The following is a 25881-nucleotide window of genomic DNA, read 5'->3' on the forward strand; positions in this document are numbered from 1 at the left end:
CCCTCAAATGATTTCGTAGAAATGGCTGTTCTAACAGCTGATGAACCTAGTGACTCTCCACTAGTTCTAAGTCATCCCACGAGAAGGCTTTGTTGCATTAGGTTGGCACAAGTTGTGCCAACAGAACTAGAGCAGAAAGGAGAGAGCTCTGGCCTAAGCCAAAGGCTACCACAAAGGACCAAGTAAGTGAGGGACCGAGAGGAGTGAAGCAGGCCTTGGCTTCTCTCCCTCCTGGGCTGGTTCTAGAAGGGTGGGTTTCACCTGCCAGCCCTGCAGTGTGGCATGTAAGGGAAAGGAATGTACATAAAGTTTCAGCTTCCCTAGGAATTTATAGGCATTGTTATCTGTAAATAGTAAGCAGTTCTGTATCAATCAGGCAAGAACCTCTTTCTTCTGACACTAGTGAAATGCTACTAAAAGCAGGAGAAAAGAACAAATGACAAGAACCTTTCTCAGCTTCTCTAGAGTCAGAGTAGATACTGATCGAAGGAGAGAGGAATCCAGCTGAAGGGTAAAGTTAAATCAGAAATCAAGGAAAAGCTACTCGAGTTAAAACTGTGGGCATAAGGTGAGTATATACAGGAAAACAGGCACATACCTAGATAGCACCCCTCGCTCACTTCCAGGGCCGTCTCGTCTTAGAGGAGTGCTAGCTGCATGGTTCCCCATGGCACAGCAAAAAGTGCACAGAAACACCATTTGGTTTCATTTGGGTAACAATTATTGACAGCTCAACCTATTTGAAGCATTATTTTTAATTAAAAGGAAGTTTATTTTTAGGGGACCAGAAATTACTTAGCTGTATTCACTTATGAATTGAGAAGTCTGAGTATAGAACAAACTGACACTACATTTTAGTAAAAGCATGTTTCTCTCAGTACTGGGTCTACCATTACTATACAAAGTGTCTGTTATTATGCTTCACTAGATGACAGGGCTTATGTTTAAACATGGTAATTATTTACCTGAGGATTTACATTTTTCTAAATGCTTGAACATATAAGAAAGCAAGCACCATGTGGAGAAGGTTACAATTTATACAGTTGGAAGCAAGTTTTCATATAGGATTTATAGGATTTTATTTTTTTGGTGAGGGAGATCAGCCCTGAGCTAACATCCGTGCTAATCCTCCTCTCTTTGCTGAGGAAGACCGGCTCTGAGCTAACATCTATTGCCAATCCTCCTCCTTTTTTTGTTTCCCTAAAGCCCCAGTAGATAGTTGTATGTCATAGTTGCACATCCTTCTAGTTGCTGTATGTGGGACGCGGCCTCAGCACGGTCGGAGAAGCGGTGCGTTGGTGCACGCCCGGGACCGCACCCAGGCTGCCAGTAGCGGAGCGCACACACTTAACCGCTAAGCCACGGGGCCGGCCCCTATAGGATTTTATACAGGATATTTAACCATACTACCCTCATACTCAAAAATGATGTAAATTGTACTCCCACTGTTCAAAATCAACCTATATGGCAAATATGTAAAAACCTGACATACAAAAAAACCCTAATACACAACAGTCTAATGTATTAGTCCCATAGGTGGATTTTCACTCCACTAAGTATTAACTGTGGTTCTAAGCACTGATTCTGAAATGTTTAATAATAAAAATGGAAATAGCTTGTAGGGTTTTAACTTCCTTAACACAAATGTGAGGTTAATACAATTTAATTCAAAATTACCTTTATTTCAAGATAACACATTTACATAGTTGCAATTTTTGTCTTTCTATTATCTGTATATGTAACAACTTGCTTCAAGGCTTCAAGATCAGAATTGTTTTATGCCTTTGTATCACACACCTAAGAGACTAATTATGATTTGAGGTGAGTTTGGAAATAAACCAGGTCTCTGTATTCCCTATTCTGTGCACCACCCATTAGACCACCTCCACAGGTATCACTAAACTAATGAAAGCAAATCCTAAATTTAAAGAGAGTTTAATATTGCAATTCCAAAAAACAAAGCTGTGTACAACTCTCAAAATAACTCATCAACATAAACAGCGTTTTAATATGAAATTGTTTTAGTGGTTATTTATCAGTCTATGTTTATCAAGAATAAAGCAAGTGTTAATAGCATCCTAAAATGACATCCATTCCACAACATTTCCTGAGAGGCCTTCCAAAGACAAAGACAGCCTGTTAAGAGTATCAGTCCTTGTGCTTACTTGTACATGTTAAACAGCAGATATGGTTGCTTGCTTACTCACATAACTGAGTGTTTGGTATTCTATCACTTCACTTTCAAATAGCAGTTCATGTGCTCAGTCTGTTTTAAAACTGCTAAACTTCCTATTTTTTTTGGCATAGTCTGTTTTATTATTTAAGAGAAGCTTAATGTAGGAAGCATCCTGCTATCACCAAAGCAGAGCTAGTTAACATTTTGAAACCATACTTGATCTAACCACCTTTAAGAGTTTTACAGACCATCAGTAACTTCCCTTTATCAGACTTATGAGGTAGTTGCATTTATTTTCCCTTTCATGAGGAAAATTATAACTTATAAAAAAAATTATTTTACCCAAGCCCATAAACTAAGTGAGTATCACTACAAGGAAAGATCACCAAAATTCTATCCTAATGCCTGATATCTCAGTCAAATCAAATTTTGCCCTCTGGCCTTCCACTTCCTCCTATGTCACAGTTAAGTAATATTTATTACCTATTTTACAGTGATAACATATGACCAAAAATAGCAGCAGAGTGCTTTGAGTTGTGCCAAAGCAGAGTGCCCCCATGAAATCTAAGTATTATTAAAGGTACTTTATCTTGAAAATCATCACACAGATTTATGATGCTAGGGAGTGCTGTGTGTTCACATTCCGACAACCACACCATAAAGCATACTCCTGATCCAGAGGTGCCAAGTGAGCCACTTGGTACCCAAGACAAGCCCAGCCTGTTTCTGCCATTCTATTCTACACCTTCCCTCTAATGGCTGCTCATAACCACACATGGGAGTGGGGAAAATTTTACTAGTAACTTCATTTATTTTCTTTCAAATCAGCTATTGGAATAGGATTTTTATTCCTATCACCAAACCCACGTGGTAAATGGACCCCTAAACTTCCTCAAATGACATCAATTAGGGTATGAAGTACCCCCAACATAAGTAGGGTATGCATATTCTTTTATTACTACTGTATTTGTAGTGCAAGAGCTGCTCTGGACACTCTGGAATCTTCCAAGAATGCTACTTTTGGAGGCAAGTATAACTGTAATGTTCTACTGCATAACTGTATTTAACCTCCAGAAAATATAAAAAACGTAGTTAAGATGTTAAGTAGGATAGCAGCTTTGACACTTACAACTATTAGCCATTTGTTTTAAACCGCAGTCTCTGATTGTGAAAACAAACAGGATCACAATTCTAAAATTTATCAAACTCCCTTGTTTTAGGAAGCCCATCGGTCAACTTTTGAGGTGCTGGCATACAGATTAGCTGGGCTACATCCATCTTCCTTTAGTACAGCCACCTACTCTCAAAATCAGGGCATGACCAGAGCAGCTATAGAACAGGAACATAATGGAAACACTTCCTTTCAACTCAACTTCCAAAGGCTTTAATCATAGCCAAGCAAACAAAAATAGTTTCAGGGGTCGAGAAAGTAAAATCTTGATTAATTGGAATCCATATAAAGCTGATGTTAAATGATCATTTCCTTCTTTTTATTCACCTTTATATAAAAAGAGGACAGATACAAGAACATAAGGTTATATCAAATATTGACTTAAAGCACAAACTTCCGGTCCTTGTTTTAAAGTTGATATATATTTTGCTAGCTTTTCAGTCACCTGAGAGTCAGGAAATTTGAAAGCACGTGATTCCCTGTACCGACTAAAAACTACGGCTACCTGATCTTGTAACTGTGGGTTTGTCAAGTTTCTAGGCTTCATTTGGCATGAAATCGCACTTTTCTTGATATGTATAAATAAAATAAAATCTATTCTTTTGTTAAGTTAATCCCTCCATGCCTCACATCGTGTCTATAAAAACAGCTTTTTAAGTTTGTAGGAAATAGAATTTTGGCCTTTTACAAAGCAAGCACCTTGCTGCTTTACTCAGAATTCTTAATTGCAGAAAATGCAATTAAGTTCCAGTATGATGACTGCCATAGTATTTTTACCACAGACTTATAATTTAAATGTCAGTGATTTTTTTCAAGACTCTGACTCTATAAAAGAAAGTATTAAAAGAGTATCTGAAGTTTCCTGTGACTACCATAAAAAAATAATTCAGCATCCACCAGGTTGTTTCTAACGGTTTGTGAGGAGGCTCCTGCTTGATCCAAGTCCATCCGGCCTGAAGCTGTGTTTCATTTCCATCCTTCTATCTGCCTGGAGAGTCTTTTTAGGTAAAGAGGCCACCTAAGTAAAGCAGCAAAATTAATTCTAGTTTGTGTCTTTCTTAAAAGAAAAGCCACTAGTAAAATGATATAATGTGACTTCTAATGAGGGAAGGACTGCCAGCCATGTGTCAGTGTCTGAAGACTTACTCCAGTGTGTAAATTACAAGTAGAAAGATAAGAAAAAGGAGGTAAACTTCCTAAGTTTTCTTAATGAGAACACTATAAACGTTCTCTACATTTCAATTTTGGTTATGACAAATCCTGCATCACAATTACTAACAGATATCTAAATGTATAATGCTCGTCACAGTGTTCCATACAAAATATTTCTAACTTGTTATGCCAGGCACTGTGCTAGTAAGTGCCTTACACATATTATTTAATTCTCCCATTAACACTATGAAGTAGGTGGTAGTGACTTGACAGATGGGGAAACTGAGGGAGGCTTTGAGAAATTAAATAACATGCTCAGGGTCACAAAGCCTGTGACACTGTGCCCAAGTTGACATCAAAACCAAGATTGTGACCACCCTGCTACACTGCTGTGAACCAGACCCTTCATACCACAGGAGGCAAAGGAGCTTCGAGTTGTCGTCCAAGGAATGACAGTAAACGCCTCCAGATCAGGCCACTCCCCATGAACATGATTCCTGTAATCAGCCAAAACACTCTATGGTCCTAAAAGGGAACATAGTTAATTTCAATCACAAAAGGCTTGGTTCCTTAGAGAGAAAATTCCCTGAACTATTATTGCCCCAGAGTCTAAAAGAAGCCTTTGTACAGCTCTTTCCTACAGAAAAGAGCTCAGAACAAGTCCTTGATAGCACCCAAAGACCAAGAATCAGAAAATAAGTCAAAAGAGAAACACAGTATAAAAGGTTTTAAATATTTTTAATCATCTATAAGCCAAACATAACTGCTTTTACTTTGTGTTTCTTCATTTACATGCATACAAATTTTAATAGTTATAATCACATACGACATACAACTTAAATTTTTTGCTTACAGCCATTTTCCAAACTGTGAGCTGAGGTGCCTTACGCATCACAGCACCCCAGAATATTTTAATTTTCAAGGGAGATACAGTGACATCGGTGGAATACCACGAGAACTACTGTTCTTAAGTTGTTTTGACTTTACTACATGAAGTTAACTGTTACGTAACGTAACATGAAGGAAACTATAACAATAAAAAACTTTTGGTCTAGAGATGCTGTGAAAAAATTACTAAGACATTAAAAGCATCATGAACCAAGAAAGTTTAGGACCCTCTGACTTGCAGTAAACATTTTTCCTCACTGTCATTTTCAAAATTGTAATATTTTTGCAGTGTAATGTTCTTAGCTCATGCCTTTATATACAGAATCACAGAATTTATAGTTCATCTCCCACCGGAAAGGAATCCCATCAACAGCTATGCTATTAGTTGGTTATCAACCATGGCTTGGTTAGTACCAGTGATCGAGAGCTCACTTTCCCTCAAAGTAGCCTGTTACACAGGGATCATCTATCACTGACAGAAATGCATGTCATATACTGAGCAGAAATCTGCCTCCTTTTAACACAAGTTCGATGTAGACAGAACATGTTAGGAAGACAAGTGCTAACATGAATTAACTGTTTTTGGATGGTAAACACATTTCCAGTTATCTAAAAAGAAGGCCCTAATTTATTAAGTAAAAATTCTGTTTAAATGCGATTTAGTATACACAGATGATTACTGTTCTTTGCTGTATACTGGTTCTGTAATCCCTTATAAATCAAAAGTCTGGGAGTGCCAAAATGTGATAAACTTGAAAGGTAAGCAAGTCAGAGGCAAACAAGGTCAAAATTCCATGTGTCAATAAAATACACACAAAACACATTGCGAGACCTCTAGGAGATTAAGGGAAGGGACAAGTGTGTCTGAGAGCTGGAGATCTACTGCTCCCTCTGCTCTGGGTGTGCCCTGCAGTACTTTTTTTACCTAATTTTCAAACTCATGGTAGTCTTTATCTCCTCCACCATTTAGTCTACCCACATCACTTAGAAATAGAACACTCTCATGTGTCAGAGGCTAAAAAAGCATTAAAAACTGATGAGGACATGTCAAAAGTACCCAGAGGCCAGCATGAAAGGGCCAATTTGAGCATCAAAATACATAACGACAGTAACAGATTATAACTCATTGACTAAAATAAGACCCCATGAGTCCATACTGATATAAGTGAATAAATAACTAGGAGAGAATGGAATGCTCTACTTTACAATGAATAAATGTAGAAGGAGTGATAGAATTAGAAAATCATCACTTGGTAACCATCAGAGTAATGTTTGATTCAGGCATGAATCAATTTTGGATCAAGTTGTGGATGCTAAAACTAGAGGGTGAAAATTTAACCAATAACCAATTTAATCAATAAGTATTTTCACATACTCTCAAAGTATCTCTCTACAAGACACTTAATTCCAAAGAGAAAGAGACTTTATAGAAAGAAAGTAGGTAGAAACCACCTTAACCAAATGATCAAAGTTAGTATCAACAGTAATGGGACAAATCGACATCATGTGTCTCCTAATGGGATTCAATGTAAAAAACACACTGACAAAATGCATAACCAGAATTTAACAATGAAGAAAGAGTGTCGAGGGCCAAATAACAGACCTGTATTCTTTGTGAAATGTCCAGGCCATGAAAGACAAAGATGAAAGAACTGGCCTAGATTAAAGGAGACTCAGGAGACAGGACAAGTATAGGCAACATGGGATCCAAGCTTTTCTTTGAGATGAAGAGCACTACTGAGACAAGTGGCAAAATCTGGGTAGGGTCTATAGACTGGAAAACAGTATTATTTCAATGTTCATTTCCTGATTTTGACAACCGTACTGTGGTTATGTAAGATTAGGAAATACATAATGAAATATTTATAGGTAAAGGGGCATCACATTTGTTGCTTACTCTCAAATGGTTTAGAAAAAGAAGTATATATAGAGACAGAAGAATAGACAAAATGTGATAAAATGTTAGGTGTTTGAAGAATATGGGTGAAGGCTATATGGGAATTCTTTGATTATTTATCTTAAACTAAAAAGTAAAAAATGACAGTTTCTCCTATCCTAGATTCACCATTGTAAATATTAACCCTAACTACGTGGGAACAGAGACCTTTGACATCCACGGATTTAATGAACATGTTTCAACTATTCTTCAGGAAACCTAGAGATGCACAATTGATAACTGATGAGGCACTGATCTGAATCTTGTTCTGAGGGAGCCAATCACCCAGCTACTGAGCAAGCTCATTTCACTTCCTCCCACTCATATCTCATTCCAACTGGGTTGCTCCATACCTAGGATTGCACATGCTAGAACTATCAGAAAGGAATTTCTAAAAATCCTTTTTTGCAAAATAGGTATTAAGTGAGGGAAAATACTAGAGTTAAGTATAAAAAGGAGTTAGCTTGTAGAGTAAGTATAGGTACATAAACATGATTCTTAATAAAAATGATTTGGGAGAAAGACAGGAACCTGTACAAAGAGTTCTGTAGTCACAAATCAGGGAACCTGCAAAGGTCTTTGAAGTTATCTTCTGAGAACGTCAAGGGTAGGTCTATGTTGCACAAGATAGTTTGGTTACCTCCGAACTTTTAGTCTAGCTTTGGGCTTGAAAGCCTCTGACAGATTCCTATCACACTTAAAATACACCCAAGCTCTTACCAGGCTCTACCAAATCAACACTGTCTCAACTTGTCTGTCCTTTGACCTCATTCCCTATCCCTCGCCACGTCACACACCCTCTTCTGACCACTCTGGCCTTCTTGCTGTTCCTTGCACAAGCTCAGCTCATTCCTGCCTCAGCCTTCACATGTGTGGTTCCCTCTGCTTCGAACACCTTCCCCTCAGCTCTTCTCACTTGCTCTTTTCATTCAGGTCCCTGCTCAAGTGTCACCTCCTTGGAAAGACCTTCCTTGACCACCCTATCTCTAAAATGCTCCTCGTCTCACCTCTTCCTGGCATCCTCTATTTCTTTACTTGGCTTTATTTTTCTTTACGGCACTGATATATGTGTTTGTTTTCTCCCTCCTCTACTATAATGTAACCTCCACAAGTGCAAGGACACTGCTGTACCCCCAGGGCTGAGAGCAGAATTTAGTATATAACAGGCACAAAAAATCTAATTCTGAGATGAACGAACAAATGTATTACATTTATTTTTACCGTCTTGTTATAAGGAACATTAAAAATGACTAACACTGACTTTGCCTCAGGGAGCTCATGATCTTGTACAGAGTTTGAACAACTGCAAATTTGAGGAAGTGACAAATGGGAAGTGTGAGATTACTTGGGCACATATGACAAGGGGAATAATTTTACTTGGCTAGGTTGGGGGTGCAATCAGTGAAGATTCTCCTTGGAAGTGGCACAGAAGTTGAGACCTGAGGGATAAGTAGAAGTGAACTAGACAAATAAACGGTGGGAGCTCAGGAGAGATGTGTGGAGGCAGTGTGAATGACAAGAAATACTGATGAAACAACTAACAACGAGGGCAAGGTGACTGAGACAAGATGGAGACGTGGGCACAGCAGACCAGGAAAAGCCGTACAGGCCAAGGAGTTGGGATTTTTGTCTTAAGGGCAATCAAAAGCCACTGAATAGTTTTATGCAGAAGAATGACTACCAGATTTGCCTCTTTTAAAGACCACTTTTTAAAAGAGAGTAGCATGGGGCTGGCCTGGTGGCGCAAGCAGTTAAGTGTGCGCGCTCCGCTGCGGCGGCCCAGGGTTCACCAGTTCGGATCCCGGGCGCGCGCCGATGCACCGCCTGTCAGGCCATGCTGTGGCGGCGTCCCATATAAAGTGGAGGAAGATGGGCATGGGTGTTAGCCCAGGGCCGGTCTTCCTCAGCAAAAAGAGGAGGATTGGCAGATGTTAGCTCAGGGCCAATCTCCCTCACAAAAAAATTAAAAAATAAAAATAAATAAAAGAAAGTAGCAGTCCTGAGAGATGATGTGAGTTGGACTAGGGAGAGAGCCTAGACACAGAGAATAGAACTGGTGAATTAGGACACAGAATCCAGTGCCAGAGTGTCCTGAATGCACATTCACGTTCATTTCTAGAAATCTTACAGGAAGATATTTTCTACAACACAAGGCTACAATAAAATGAAACCCTGGGAATTCAGTGTTATATTAATTTGGAAAGGCAGTAGAACAAAGTGGAAGATGCAAATCTTTGGGTTCAAATCCTAACTCTGTTATTTTCTAGCTGTGTCCTCGGGGCAAGTTACTTAAGATATCTGAGCCTCAGCTTTCTCATCTATAAAGTAGGGGTAATACATCCATCTTCAGAGTTGTGATGATTGAGCCAAATAAAGCCTGCCAACTGCCAGGAGCGCTGCCTGGCATATAAGAATTAAAAAAAATAAAAATCCTTTATTAACACTACCTCACAGCATAACACTGTTTTGTCAAACCTTTCCCATGGGTAGTTACGTTTTGAGAAACACAAGGTAACCCAAGCTATATTTATAGCTATGTTATAACAGGGTCCAACAATACTGCCTGAATTTTAAATGAAGTAGAGTATATATTTTATTTCACAAGGGGAGTATACGTGTTCAGACTTTCTTATTAAAATTCATTAAAAAAAAAACAACCTTCAAAACCTTAAAAAAACAACCCCTAGATTATTGAAATAATACAGTATTCTCACCTCTTCGAGGGAAGATTCCAAATTCATTCCAAAAGCAACTCCCATTAGTCCAAAGAGCGAAAGAGAGAAGGTTCCCATGGTCAACTGCAGGTTCAACCTCATCATCACATTACGGTGGCTGGAGAGGAGAACACCTCCTTAGATCAGAAAGGCCCAGTAACTATGCACAGAAAATGCACCAAATCATCTACTAAAGACCACGTGGATGAAATCTACACTTTAAAAAAAAAAGACACACTTCCATGTGGTAGTTATAGATGATAATGATGGTATAATTCCTTCCAAAATGACAGTTCCTTAAAATCTTTACTACCTTATAATAATTATTTTATAAAGAAAGTACTTACTGATTGTTTTATATAATGCTTTCTTACCTGTCCAGATTGATGAATATAATACTCTGTGAATCATCAATCAGTACCCTAAGTTCATGAGCTGCATTGGAAAGATCCTCAGCTAATCGATAGTAGTTTTCCAAGAGCAACTCCATCTCTTCTGCGTGGTCAATTCCAGTACTGCTTTTTTCACTTCAATTAAAAGAGTTAGCACAATTAACATGTCCCCAATATGTACATCATACATGTAGCAGCAAAAAGCTTCCTGAATTAGTATATAATATTTGGCTATGAATGGAAAAAAAACTAGCCTTTGCCTTTTCTATTATTGTGATTAAGGCCAATCTATGAGTGGCTTTGTCAACTGACCCTAAACACTACACAGGTAAGTTCAGGGCACAGGTTCTATTCCTATACAGACGAGTTAGGTTCATTGTATTCCATGGCCCCAATCCAAGGGACTCCCATGCACCAGTTACAAGAAAATCCAGATGTGTGAATGCTGATGATTAGTGCAAATCCAATACCACTAGGAGGTAAAACAAAACCAGAACTAAAAATGAGCATAAAAAGCATTTCCTTTCACGGGGGCTGACCCTGTGGCATAGTGGTTAAGTTTGGCACGCTCCAGCGGCCCGGGTTTGTGGGTTCGGATCTGGGGCGCGGACCTACACCACTCATCAGCCATGCTGTGGTGGCAACCAACATACAAAATAGAGAAAGACTGGCGACAGATGTTAGCTCTGGGCAGATCTTCCTCAGCAAAAAAACACAAAAAAATGCATTTCCTTTCCAAGGTAAATATATAATGTCATTTTCATATATGAAAACAAATGTTTCTGAATGATATCAATACATCGCTATTTTGCTCCCTTTTCCTTATACTTCCCACCCTACCAAGGAGGGTAAGTGAGAATGAAGTAGTCTGTAAAAAATACTTCTATCATAAAGTATATTAGAGATGGACTAGCCTAATAAGCAAACAAGAGTTACACGTGTGTTCAAATTTCCACTACTGTATCTATCTGCTACAATACCAAACATTATACAGCTCTTTTTATCTTAATGTTTGCTTATTAGAATATAGATAACTAATTTCTCAAAATGCTTAAAAATCTGTACAGAGTGTGGAAACTATACACATTACAAAGGTATATTAATTTCTGATACTGCTCTACAAAGAACAAAAATGAAATATTTTCGGTATTTAAAAAGTAAACATTTAGGGGCTGGCCCAGTGGTGCAAGTGGTTAAGTGCGCACACTCCGCTTCGGCGGCCCAGGGTTTGCTGGTTCAGATCCCAGGTGCGCACCAACCCACCGCACGTCAAGCCATGCTGTGGCGGCGTCCCATATAAGTAGAGGAAGATAGGCATGAATGTTAGCTCTGGGCTAATCTTCCTCAGGAAAAAAAAAAAGAAAGTAAACATTTAACTTGAGTGTGTTTGAGAACATGATTCCCAAATTCTTGTGAAAAAAGGTTTATAAGATGAGCACTTTTATATTAAACCAAACTTACAGAATCTGTGCCAATGTCTTACTCATCCCCCTCACCTGCCCTTTCCCTCCCCATGTGAATTTCTCACCACCTCCACTGTAAGTTAGTTGGGTAGAGGTGTTAGCCATGTCAGTGGTCAGTCCCTTGAAGATAAAGGTAATGGTGTGTATCTTTACATGACCACAGCCCAGCACAGTGCTGTGTACACAGTATGCACTCAATATATCCTTGTTAAATTGAATTAGATGCAACACAGCACAGGGAAAACTGAAACAATTCGGATGAAAGTGCCACTATTCTCAATCTCAGAAAAATGTGATGTTCTCTATGAAAGCTCATCCTGGAGAAGAAAAGACAGAAGACTGATCCTAAGAGAATAAATAACAAAGCATGACCACAGACTTACAAGACTTGTGGGTCACTCCATTTTGTTAGACAGAGCTCTTCTAGCAACTCTTCTTCATCCAAGATCTCCAAAATCGACTCTTTAAAAATTTTAATATCTGTTTCTAACTCTGATAGACTGTAAGAGTAGGTGTACAGAAATGATCAATGACAAACTTTTAAAACATTTCACTTCAAGAATAGTGCCTTTTTCTTATGAAGTAGATCCACTTATACATTCATGGTAAACACTGGTTTGTACAAAAAATATTTTGATATTTATCATGCAGACTAAGAATCAATTCCCAAACCCAAACTGCACTAAGCAGTAAAAATAAGCAATGATATAAATTTCAGCATATATTATTTATCTCGGAAACATACAATCATTGTGAATTTAAGGTTTTTGGTTTGGGAATTTATTTTTATTCTTAATAAATATGGCAATGATAACATAAAGACTATTTACTTTTAATTGATAGAAACATTCCAACATTTTTGGACAAAGAACTAATGATTCTTGGGGCCGGCCCTGTGGCTTAGCGGTTAAGTGCATGAGCTCCGCTGCTGGCGGCCCGGGTTCGATCCCGGGCGCGCACCAACACACCGCTTCTCCGGCCATGCTGAGGCCGCGTCCCACATACAGCAACTAGAAGGATGTGCAGCTATGACCTACAACTATCTGCTGGGGCTTTGGGGGAAAAAATAAATAAAGAAAATTAAAAAAAAAAAAAAGAACTAATGATTCAGGAATTTTAACGGTTAATTCTTGAAGAGATTTTAGGGGGTACAAACCCTGAGAGCATGTTTATTCAATTTATGATAAAAATTAATTAAAATATTATTCTTAAATTCTGGAATGCATTATAACAAAAAAAAAAAGAACATGGACCTTAGGGGAGAGAGAATTGGATTTGAATTTAGATCTGTCATTTACTAGCTGTATAAGTTTAGACAAGTTACTTAAACCTCATTTTTCTCATCTTCTAAATGAGAACAACATCAACTGCTGCACAGGACTGCTGAAAGGATGAGATGAGATCACACATGTAAAAGAGGCTGATACGGCATTTCACCCAAAATAGCTTTTCAATAAACATTAGTCTGTGTGCCCCTATTAGCTCAATTTCCCACCTTGGCTACTTTCCTACTTTAAAAAAAGTTATAAAACACAGAATTTTAACAATAAATAAAACCAAATGTGGCAATGAAGGCCCTGAGAGTAAGTCATAAAGTAAAAAATGTCATTACCCTTAGCAAGACTATGAAAGTTGGTATTTTTAAAACAGGTAATAATCACACTAATTTTGTGTCTGAATTTATGTTCAACACTTCAGTGTTAGGACTACTGAAAAAGAAGTTTAAGGTATTTGTGTGTAAGTCCCAACTTGGTAAATCACCCATATTTACCTTTTGCCATTTTGTAGCAAGATGTGAAGTTTGCTTCTGTCTACAGAAGAATGTTTGGGATCCACTAAAGCTTCCAACGTCTCAAGGATCAGTGGCTGCAAAATGCTAAGTTTCCCCTGAAGGGTGTTGATCTAGACAACAACATGACCTTTCATAAGAATTAAAACAATCTTTTTAGAATACTCAGGGTCAGTGAATCCTCTGATTAAATACAGAAATCTATAATGGCTAGGAAAGCTGATAACATTTCAGAACATGGTCACTGCTAGAATGCCTATTCCAGATGATTCAAAAACTACATCTCCTGGGTTAGAAGATAATCATGGATAATGTTGTTACTAGGCTCACACTTGGCTGATAAGGAATTAACTCCATAAGAGCCTTCCTCTACAGACACTTATGAAAGGAATGGGAGATTGATTAATTAAAATAACATCTGCCATGCCATGGTTAACACACAAACTTTACATTTGGTAAATAATAACTATGTTCTTTGTAAACAGAATACAGTTCCAAATTCCTATGAACAAAGTTCTTTTGAAAACCAAAACATAATCTGGACTTTAAAAACCAGTGTAGAGTCAAAAGTATACTTCTTATTCCGGTTACTATAGGCGCAGTTGATATTCAGCAGGTATGCACTGATACAGCTATACTAGCTGTTAAGATATTGAAATACCTCCATACCAGTTGGTAAACAGCATAACAGTAACTGAATGAAGCAGTAAATTAATGACATAAATTCCAGCATATACTGTTTAACTCAGCATGAGCCCTCAAGAGCTTACTCAGCCTGTCACTGACCAGTGGTCTGCATCTTCTTTTGTTTCCCTCTCCTGCTTTTTCCCTGCTTAGTAACTGGGCTCCAACTAGTCACCATCTCATGGGCTGGTACTAGCTGGTGCTGTTGTCTAATTAACTTGAGCAGGGATGGAGCCATCTCCTATTCCCTCAGTATAGCAAGGCACACAGAAGAGAAGGGTACCAGGTTCACCCAATCCCCACCCACCTCATGTCTCCTTTACCCTCCTCTCCTTCTCCCACTCTGGGTAGCATGCCCCTAGCACCAACTCTCGCATGCATCAAGTTCCTAATCAGTACTATCCTGACTAATAGGGGGAAGAAAAGATAATGAAAGATTTGTGAGGGCCAAGAAAGCAGTGACCCTCCTTGTTCAGGGCCTGACAGGATCTCCAGACACCCAATGACTAACAATTTAATGAACAGTCCTTAGAAGAATTGTACATGGTTCCTATGTCAAACTAGGTCTCAAACACAGGCATCATTTAGCTGCCTCAAACAAAGGATTATACAAACAAATCAAAGAATGATTTTGAGAGTATTAGGAAGGGGGCCAGCCCGGTGGTGCAGCGGTTAAGTGCGCATGCTCTGCTTCGGCTGTCTGGGGTTCGCAGGTTCGGATCCTGGGCACGCACCGACGCACTACTTGTCAAGCCATGCTGTGGCGGTGTCCCACATAAAGTAGAGGAAGATGAGCATGGATGTTAGCCCAGGGCCAATCTTCCTCAGCAAAAAAGAGGAGGATTGGCATCAGATATTAGCTCAGGGCCAGTCTTCCTCACACACACAAAAAAAGTATTAGGATGATTTGATGAATGATTTATGTTATAAAATTTATCACATGTGAGCAGTTTTACACTATATACAATTTAACTTAGAAAATAAAATGGAATACATTTAAAACTTTTTTTTTTTTGGTGAGGAAGACTGGCCCTGCGCTAATGTCTGTTGCCAATCTTCTTTTTTGCTGAGGAAGATTGGCCCTGAGCTAACATCTGTGCCCATCCTCCTCTATTTTGTATGTAGGATGCTGCCACAGCATGGCTTGATGAGCGGTGCCTAAGTGTACGCCTGTGATTCAAACCTGCAAACCCCATGCTGCCACAGCAGAGCATGCAAACTTAACCACTATGCCACTGGGCCGGCCCCCTTTTAAAACTTTTTTTGATATGTTTATTTATAGCATATTTAGGATTTTAAGTATTTTGAATTATCACCCCTGAATACGATTATTAAAACTGTACAAAAGATAGCCAACTTGAAATGTGCTTTGTTGAATGTCATACCATGACTCTCAAAGAAATACTATATACTGTTTCTAGAGACCGTACATCTATTTGATTGGGTCATAAAATTTAAGAATTAAGTAATTTCTCTATACAGGACCCTTAGAGACATTTTGTTTGGGTTAGTGAAAGTGCCATTGAAACAATACCAACCTGTCTTCCTACTCAATAGCATTTTAACACCAGAACAAATTTAAGAAGCTAAATAAAAACAGGCTTACCCGATACTGCAGGAGTGCTTCAATAGCTCTAAACTCAAATGGTAAAGGGTATGTGACAAGCTGACCCTCTCCAGCCAACTGTGAAGGGAGTTCCCGGAATAGCCATTGCTCCAAATTTAAATTACGATAATCTAATATCAGGAGACACTCTGGAGTTATCACAGCTTTCAAATACTGTAAAAAAAAAAACAAAAAAAAATGTATGTACACCCATACATACACATATACATGCATATATGTATATGCAAGTTGTAGAGCTGTAGGAAAGAATAACATTCATAAAATAGGATTTAATACTCTATTAGTTTTGGATTAAGCCTAAGTCAAATCACTACTTATTTAGTTTTTCAAAAAACACCGAAACATTTTTTTTTTTTAAAGAAAGGAAGCCTAAAATATATGTGTCCTGATACCTCTAATTCACTCTCAACAGAATTGGAATTAAACAAATTATTTATTTATTAAGACTTCTAGCATAATCATGAGAAAAACAGGGAATAAAAGAAACAAGATAAAATCTTACAAGTTACGTATTGGGCAGACCTTTAGAAAAAATTTAGTTTGGGCCGGCCCCATGGCTTAGCGGTTAGGTGTGCACGCTCCGCTGCTGGTGGCCCGGGTTCCGATCCCGGGCGCACACCGACGCACCGCTTCTCCGGCCATGCTGAGGCCGTGTCCCACATACAGCAACTAGAAGGATGTGCAGCTATGACATGCAACTATCTACTGGGGCTTTGGGGGAAAAAAAATAAATAAATAAAATTATTAAAAAAAAAAAAAAGAAAAGATTTAGTTTGATCACAATTTGTTTGACTGAAATGGGACAGTTTCCTATTTCAAATATCAACAAAACATATTAAGCTAATTTGAAATTACAAAGATAAAACATAGCCTTTGTGCTCTAATTTAGAACACTATGAAATTAGAAACTTATTCTAAAGAGAAGGACTGGCATCTTTTATGTTAGAAAAGTGACACAGAAGGGTAGCCTATGGCCACTGATGAGTGATATAAAAATTATTTGAGTTTTGTTTTTACATTTTTTCCCAACATTTTATTATGAAAATTTTTATACAGAAAAGTTGAAAAATTATACAGTCAACACCATATACACACCATTTAGATTATATAATTACCATTCTGCTAAATTTGCTTTATCACATACTTCTCTCTTTCTTCATCAAAGAGATACTATTTTGAAGGGTGCGTACTACTGATAACAAAAGTGAAGAACGTTTTCCGGAGCAAATCACTTGGGAGAAGATTGCTTCTACTTTTGATTTCTTAAAATTAATTCTAGATGAATGGACAAAAACCCACCATCAAAGACTTTTTTAAGAAAGCAAGTCTCATGTCCACTGCAGGGCCAACACCAATGAGACCTGTCTCCTCATCTATTTCTGAACCCTAAACTTTAGCCCACCAAAATAACTTATGTTCACATTAATTCTGAATCACTAAAGAAAGTCAAATTATATTTGGTGTGCTCTGAGTAGGCAAGGGAAGATATAATATATTTTAGAAAGCTTTGCATAAAAACAAAAATTTAAGATTATAAACTTTAAAGAATATTCCTGGGCTATTTGGAAAACCAGAATATGTTTTTGAGCTAAAATTATAGTACAATTATACATAACTGTATACAACTGAAAATGTCTATTATAAATCAAGATTCTTTCTCTTATCATTTCAGAAATGAAAGACTAAATTCAAACAGTGAGAACGGAGACTGCAGTCAGAACTTTTCCAACATAAAATAGAGCAGTGTTATGCCTGCTGAGCATATGTCTGTAATTCCTGTAAAATAAGTTCTACTCAAAACAATGTTATAAAATATTTTATGTTTCACATAGCCATTTTTATTACAAAATTACTTTAAACCTAGATATTGATCAAGATAGTAACTTTTATAAAATTGCAGTGGAGAAATGTAGACGAAATAAAATCCTTTACCTCCATTCTCATGATAATCCTATTGTTTCTGGTTGTGATGCTCATTAAATGCTGGAACCTCAAATCTCTTGCTTGAAGACCTAATTCTTGATATAAGTCAGTTTTCTTCCTTTCTATAAAAGAAATATTTTCAATAAAAAGAGTGGGCTCAACCAATAAATTGAAGAGTTTAGATTTTTATATCTTACCAACATCAAGATAATTTTCTACTACTACCAGAAACAAAAGCTAAAATGAGTCTTTAATACCGATTTTTACCTCAAAAACATACACAGGCTAAATCTGGTCAAACTCTATTCTTTTTTCCTCTTATCCATACTTCATAAAATTTCTCTGCACTTAGAAGCCCCTTGGGACCAATATAAAAACCATAGCTATACATCACTACAGTATCAATTTGTGGCTCTAGAGACTGGTCATCTTTTTAAAATATGAATGCTACAGAACGACATTTTCTATTTTTTCTCACTACATTATCTTCAGTATTTTAAATCTGTGAACAGTTGGGCCGGCGCCGTAGCTTAGCAGTTAAGTGTGCGCGCTCCACTGCTGGTGGCCCAGGTTCGGATCCCAGGCACGCACCGAGGCACCGCTTCTCCTGCCATGCTGAGGCCGTGTCCCACATACAGCAACTAGAAGGATGTGCAACTATGACATACAACTATCTACTGGGGCTTTGGGGGAAAAAATAAATAAATAAATAAAATTATTAAAAAAAAAAAAATCTGTGAACAGTTAAGTTTAATTTTCTTTGTTCTTGCACTAATACAAAATGAGAAAATGAAGTCAGTTCTCATACCAGATTCTCCTTACCTGAAAACTAAATTTGTTACCTAAGAGAAAACAGAACAGACGAGGAAACTCAAGAAATGATACTGGTTATAGTAATATCTGAACTTGTAGCATCAAACCACACCTGTGACAGAGCTCTAAGTAGAACAATCTTTTGAAAGAGATATTGAAAAAAAACACCCAAAATATTCCACTAGGATTTCAGCAATAGCAGGCACAGCAGAGACCATCGGGTTGGAAATGCATAGGAGATCTGAAACCTGCATCTGAGGTCAGACAGTAAAGTAATGCTTAGTTTCATTTTAAAAAGTAACTGTCCATAAGAACAATTATCAGCAGAGTTCCGTCTGACTGCCATCCAGTGCCCGATCCCTCCTGTCTTCTGTCACCCACTGCAATGTCAGCGGTATTATGCAATTCTGCCTTAAACACAGTACAGGAGGAGGTGAATATAAGGACTAGTGCTGTGAAAGGGAGACCAAAGAAGAGAAAGAAAAGGGAAAAGAGTGTGTCTCTGCTCCAGCTGCACATCAGCCTCTCCCCTCCAAAACATTCCTTTAATGTCCTGTCAGAGCAAAGTGTTCCCTGACAGAAAAAAAACAATTCTGGGAGAATGTGCACAGTCCAGGTATTGCCAGTTCCAATTAGGACTAGGACTGATGGACAAATGCTGAAGAAAGATTTACTTCAATACATCCACATACACAAAGAATATTCTACTCAAAATACTACAATTTCATAATATCCATCAGATCACTCATTCACTGATTAAAAAAGAAGAGCGAGGGGCCGGCCCGGTGGCGCAAGCGGTTAGGTGTGTGCCCTCCACTGCGGCGGCCCGGGGTTCGCCGGTTCGGATCCCAGGCACGCACCAATGCACCACTTGTCAAGCCACGCTGTGGCGGCGTCCCATATAAAGTGAAGGAAGATGGGCACAGATGTTAGCCCAGGGCATCTTCCTCAGCAAAAAGAGGAGGATTGGCAGATGTTAGCTCAGGGCCAATCTTCCTCACAAAAAATAAAAAAAGAAAAGAAAAGTGATTTAGAAGAAAATTAAAGATACTCACCAAAAGAAGTAACATTTCCCTCTTTGTCAAATTTTGTCTGAAGAGAGAAAATAAAAACAAAATATTATTTTCTCCCAAATGAGTATGCTATTTATGGCATTATATAGTATTATGATAATATCTCTCAAATATGGAAATGCAGATATAAATCACAACTGCCCTTCTTTCAGTTATATTAAGTTATGAGTTCAGGGTTAAAAAAAATCCCTTTTTCCTTTGCTAGGACAAATCTGACCTTGGATTAACGTTCTATCTTGGTTCCCCCGGAAATGTGATAAAGGAGTATCAGTGGTGTCACTAGGCAACATTGCTATGATAAAAGTGCCCAATGACTGGCAGACTGCACTGGACTGGGAAGACTGAACCAATTACAGATACCTGGTGGGAAGCCACAGCTCTGCCTTTCTGAGTGTGGTGGCTCTTGTAACTAGCCATGTTCCTTGTGGGAGCCCTGGATGTGCCTCTGCGATGGATATAGGAGATACTAGCACTAGAGGGTGTGGGGATTATAAGCCATGGTGGATCTCACACCCACCTTTGAGAATACTGTCTCCTTGTACCAGAGCTGTTACACAGGGTGCCAGAGAAGCCCCTGGATGGCTGCAAGGACTTCTTTTGAAGAGGAAACACCTGATGCTGCCCTTCTGCATTTCCTATCCTTTATCCTTCTGAATAGACTGGGACCAAGTGTGGCTTAACTTGTGAATCTAAGTATCTACTGGAGGCTATGAAGTCTCTGTGGTGGGTGCGGCAGAATCAAATTAAGATTTACAGAAAAGGTCTCTTCTGATAGTTTCAAGAGGACACGATGCAGAAAATGTACTTGTTTCCTGTAAAGCAGAGGGAACATTTTTCTGTAATACTGTCCACAGTCAAGTTTGAAGATGTCAAATAATATTTAAGGAATCACTATGTGCTGGGCTGTACTAATTACTATTAAATATGCATTTTCAGAAAAGACCCACTCTAAGATATAGTTGTAGGTACAAGCCCTAGGTTATTCAAATGGAAACATATGCATGCTGTGTTAATAATAGCATAATAAAACCCCACAATACATATTTTAGCTTGCTTCTCATGAGCAAAGATAAGATCAATATATAATGGGCACCATAAAATATCAATGTTAAAGGGAAATTTACATCAAAGCAAGCTTTATTTGTGTAATATAGACTAGCTTTAGCTTTCCTCCTTAAATTTATTTCACTAATACATATATCTGATATCTGATGCAGAAAATCTGAAAATAAAGATAAGTAAAATAAAACTAATCACCTGACATGACAAATTTTAAGAGAAAATCATTCTACTATTTTACTGAATGTCCTTCCAGACTTTTTCCTATTACATATATTCACGTTACACACACTTCTTTGCAGTCTCTCCTCCACTTTCATCTTAACAATACATGCTGAATATTTTTGCATCTCAATATTTATTTGTATCATTTTTTCTTTAATGGGATTTTTTTCTGAGTACAAAAATAAGATCATACAAACATTTTTTAAAATGTTTACTTTGTAATGTAACTAATGTAACTCACATTACATAGAAAGTGAGCTGGCTAGCTCACTTTATAAACTCTCATTATTTCAAATAGTATCAATTGATTTTCTTAACTGTTCTTGCTAGACAATGATTTCACCTGCAAAGAACCTTCTTTCAATATTTAACATCTAATTTTGTCTTCTTGTTGAAACTGGACAACTCTTCCAAGTTTGAGGAAGACCTGCTCTGAGCTAACATCTATTGCCAATCCTCCTCCTTTTTTTTCCCTTTTTTCTCCCCAAAGCCCCAGTAGACAGTTGTACATCATAGTTGCACATCCTTCTAGTTGCTCTATGTGAGATGCGGCCTTCAGCATGGCCGGAGAAGCGGTGTGGCGGTGCACGCCCGGGATCCGAACCCGGGCCGCCAGTAGCGAAGCGCGAGCACTTAACTGCTAAGCCACGGGGCCGGCCCCATGGCCAACTCTTCCAGAACAGTGAGTAACAGTGATAACTTTCACGTGCAATTCTGGGGATTATCTCGTTCTGTACAGTTTATTAAAAAAAGTTCTTATATTAATAAGCCTAAATAATAATGATGATAATGGCTTACGTTGAATGCTATTTTAAAGGTTTTACATATATGAGTTAATTTAACCTCACAACAATTCTACAAGGTAGGTACCATTACCTCCAGTTTACAAATGAGAAAACTAAGGCACAAAGACGTTATTAGAATTTGTCCGAGTCCACCCAGTTAACAGTAAGAGGCAGAGCTCAGCTCTGAATACAGGAACTCTGGCTGAGAGCAAGCATGCTTATTTTTTTAAACTTTTTCTTTGAAAGAACTAAAAGCCTACAAAAAAGTTGCAAGAATACTACAACCAATTCCCAGGAACTTTCACCTTGAGTCACCCTTTGTTAACATTTTGCCCCAACGGCCTTATTTTTCTTTCTCTAAATTTATGTGTGTGCTACACATTACTCTTGTTATTTTATTCATTCATTTTTTTCTCCGAAACCACGTCAGAGAAAGTTGCAGAGATCACAACCCTTCAAAGCATGTGCTCAAACACTGCACCATACTGCCTTCAAAATGCGTCTGTGTATATTATGTTGCACAGTATAGGTTCAAGCCCTTCTTTGGCTAATAGCTTTCAAGGACTTCTAAATAGATTCATGGGGAAATTTTGAGAATTCAAGTAGGAAGCTCTGAAACTGTGATCTGAATGACTTGTTTTAGTATTAGAAGCACTGCATAGTCATTAGCAAAGTTTCAAGAGTGCTGTTCACCAAACCTAGCTGACACTCAGGCCACTGGCTAAGCAAAACACAAAACCAACACGACTTATGAGTATAATGATTTATCATAAAACAAAAAATAAATAATATCCTGGCTGACCAGTCCAATGCAGTTAACTTAATGAGAAGTACGTTCTGTAAGTTATCAAATGTACTGTACATACTCACCACAGTAAACACTGGGGATACACTGGCTAAAGTGGCTTGAGAGACGTCAGAAGTTCTAAACCGGTGCACTTCACCTGAAGAACGAATAGAGAATTCCCTGTGATCATACAATTGTTTTCACACATAGCTAAGATACAGCTTTCATAGCATGTGGAGGTCTTCAGACTATTTTACTACATTTCGAAACTTTTTCCTAGAGGAAAAAGAAGAAACACTCTATTTGTTAATTTTAATATTTGTAGGTGATTAAGGTAGGTGTGGCAGGGAATAATTTTTATAAGTAATGGCTTAGGGCCGGCCCCGTGGCTTAGTGGTTAAGTGCACGTGCTCCGCTGCTGGCGGCCTGGGTTCGGATCCCGGGCGCGCACTGACGCACCGCTTCTCCGGCCATGCTGAGGCCGCGTCCCACATACAGCAACTAGAAGGATGTGCAGCTATGACATACAACTATCTACTGGGGCTTTGGGGGAAAAAGTAAATAAACAAATAAAATTATTAAAAAAAATAAAATAAAATAAAAGTAATGGCTTAGGTGAGGCATTAGAATAATTTATAGATTCCAACCACCCTTTTCTCTTTCTAATTATTACTGATATCTCAGAGTTAGATGAACAAATGTACAACAGTGTTGAGATTAAACAAAAATGGCCATTCTTTCTTCAATAATTTAAAAAGGCTCTTCGGGGCCAGCCCCCTGGCGTAGCAGTTAAGTGGGCGTGCTCCGCTGATGGCAGCCAGGGTTCAGACCCCAGGCGCGCACTGACACACCCCTTGTTCAGGCCATGCTGTGGCGGCGTCCCATATAAAGTGGAGGAAGATGGGCACAGATGTTAGCCCAGCGCCAGCCTTCCTCGGCAAAAAGAGGAGGATTGGCATGGATGTTAGCTCAGGGCTGATCTCTTCCTCACCAAAAAAAAAAAAAAAAAGCCTCTTCATCCAAATTATATTGGTAGATATATTTTAGAAAACATAGATCCCAAGTACCATCTGACCTTTCAGCAACTCAGTATCAGGATTATTTGACTGACCTATAAATTACAAAACCTACAGATTTTACTTCTGTGTGTTAACTTTTTTTCACAAATATACTTTATAGTGAATACTTATGAAATAACCCACTGAAGAGGAATGCAGACCCGAGTGAACTGGAATGAAGACAAATCTTTATTTCAAAATAAATCTATTTCAAACACCAGACTGAGTTGAAGTGAGCTCTGAAGTATAACTAAGTAAATTTAATGACTGACAAAGGACACTGTTTCAAATACTACACATAAAAGAAATGGGCAGAAGGTGTAAAAATATTACCAATTATTTTACACTTCCAAAGTAATCACAGTGACTCCACAGAATGTGTAGATATATTCTCATTTCTGATCTTATTCCTTCCCGTTACATACATTTAATGACTCATGTAATTTGTTAGCATCTAAGGTTTGTTGTTTCCCTTTTACAAAATATACACTATCTTATAAAGGTCAGCACAATCAAGGTAAAGGTGAGAGCTATAAAGCAGCATTTGCTAATCAGTCACAAGTTAGATAAAGTGTTACCAGGACAGAGATTCTGAATCTCAATGTTTGTCCTGAAACATTAGACGGGCTGAAACTGCGTTCCCAAGCATTATCAAAGGAGGGAATATGGGATGTAATCTAACTCAAAAAGAGTCTCCAAAGAGTGTGGAGAAGGAAGTGGTGACAGAGTTACTTTGGGAGCCTTTTGAGAGCACAATTGAGAAAACATATTTAAGGACAGTGCAATATTTTTGAGAAGTCATACATTTTAATGCTTTTGTTTCTGAGCAATATTAGTACCCACATTCTCACGTCTGTGATTATAATTTGGTAAAAAAATAATTCAGATTCCTCCACCCCCAACCCCTCCGGTCCCCACTCTGACCCCTCTGGCTGGTTACACAGTACTTGAAAACAGAGTCAGATCTTTCTCAGGAACAACTCTTATCACGAAGGCTCCAAGTCTTCGTCCTCCCTTCTAGGTGTGTTCCCACCCTTTACCTGAGCAACTGGACAAATGTATGTGTCCATAAGGAAGAGACAGAAGTCAGGGAAGAGAAATGAATACTCATAAAAATATTCGAGGTAGATGAACCCAATCTTGACTTCTGAACTATCATGATGAATAAGGATGAAACTCTTGGTAAAAAAAAACCTTCTCACAAGAGCACTTAGGCGGGGAGATGTGCAGCAAGGGACGGTGGGGAGACAGAGAGCCGGGCCGGTCGGACGCTGGCAGAGCACAAGGCACAGTCGCGTTCTGAGCTGGTGGGACACAGCTCGGCCCGCGGACCCGTGCAGGTTGACAGCACACCCGGGCGCCCAAGGGCGGACCAGAGACCGAGGCCTGAGCAGGACGCGGCGCGGGGCAGCCACAGCCTCGCCGGACTGGCGGTGGGGTCGGGGACCTGAGGTCACTGCCACACCGGCATCCAGGGCTGCGGGGGGTGGGGGGGACAGTACCTGCCACGCGGAGCCGGCGGGGCCCGCAGAGCAGCGCGGCCCGGCTCCCTCCGAGTAGTTCGGCTGCGCGGCCGCAGGCGGCAACAGGGCGAGCTGCAGGGGTCAGGCCCAAGGCCAGAGCACACAGGGTGCGCCGGGGCAGCCCCACCGCGCGGGGCAGGAGCCAGGTCAAGCTCCGCAGGCATTCCATGGCGCTGGAGCGACGAGGAGGCAGCAGCAAGACCCCAGACCTTCATGCCGGACGGTGGCAGAGCAACCCGCGCTCCGCGACCCCGCGCGAGCGCCCTACCGTGGCTGCGTCCCGGGCATGCGCGGGGCGCGTCGCGCGAGCGTCTTATTTCCCGCGCATGCTCAGAAGGTGCTTGGCAGGGGGGGGGGTGGGGGGGTTGGGTAGGCTGCTTGTGTCCTGTGGCCAATCAGAGTTTGCGGCCTGTACCTGTGCCTGTACCTGTAAGGTGTGGGGGGACGGGCTCAGGGGTGGGTGGGGCGCGCTTAAACTGCGGGAGGCGAGCTATCGAACTTCACGTTCCGTCCTTGGGTCCTTGGAGTGGTCAGGCCCGAAAGTAAAGTATTTCCATTAACTAGTAATCTTTAAATGTGAAAAAATACCCAACATGTGTATAATGCTTTGCAATTTCTGGAGTGTTTTAATACATGTGATTGT

General features: G+C 39.3%; 1 protein-coding gene across 2 annotated transcripts; it reads right to left on the bottom strand.

Moving 5' to 3' along the window:
- Window positions 1-1661: 1661 nt before the first annotated feature.
- MRS2 (magnesium transporter MRS2) lies at window positions 1662-25508 on the bottom strand. 2 transcript variants are annotated; one of them, XM_058555160.1, is made up of 11 exons: window positions 25218-25505; window positions 22741-22814; window positions 19784-19820; window positions 17925-18037; window positions 15972-16145; window positions 13664-13794; window positions 12276-12392; window positions 10412-10564; window positions 10038-10155; window positions 4911-5024; window positions 1662-4365 (listed from the first exon to the last, which is right to left on the bottom strand). In XM_058555160.1, the coding sequence occupies exons 1-11, from the start codon at window positions 25405-25407 to the stop codon at window positions 4255-4257; spliced, it is 1332 nt and encodes a 443-aa protein (XP_058411143.1). In that variant the 5' UTR covers window positions 25408-25505; the 3' UTR covers window positions 1662-4254. The 2 variants fall into 2 exon arrangements, with proteins under 2 accessions (XP_058411143.1, XP_058411144.1); XM_058555161.1 differs by lacking the exon at window positions 10412-10564 and having other exon boundaries at window positions 25218-25508.
- Window positions 25509-25881: the final 373 nt, after the last annotated feature.

This window comes from Diceros bicornis, chromosome 14, assembly GCF_020826845.1.
Source record: "Diceros bicornis minor isolate mBicDic1 chromosome 14, mDicBic1.mat.cur, whole genome shotgun sequence".
Taxonomy (NCBI): Eukaryota; Metazoa; Chordata; class Mammalia; order Perissodactyla; family Rhinocerotidae; genus Diceros; species Diceros bicornis.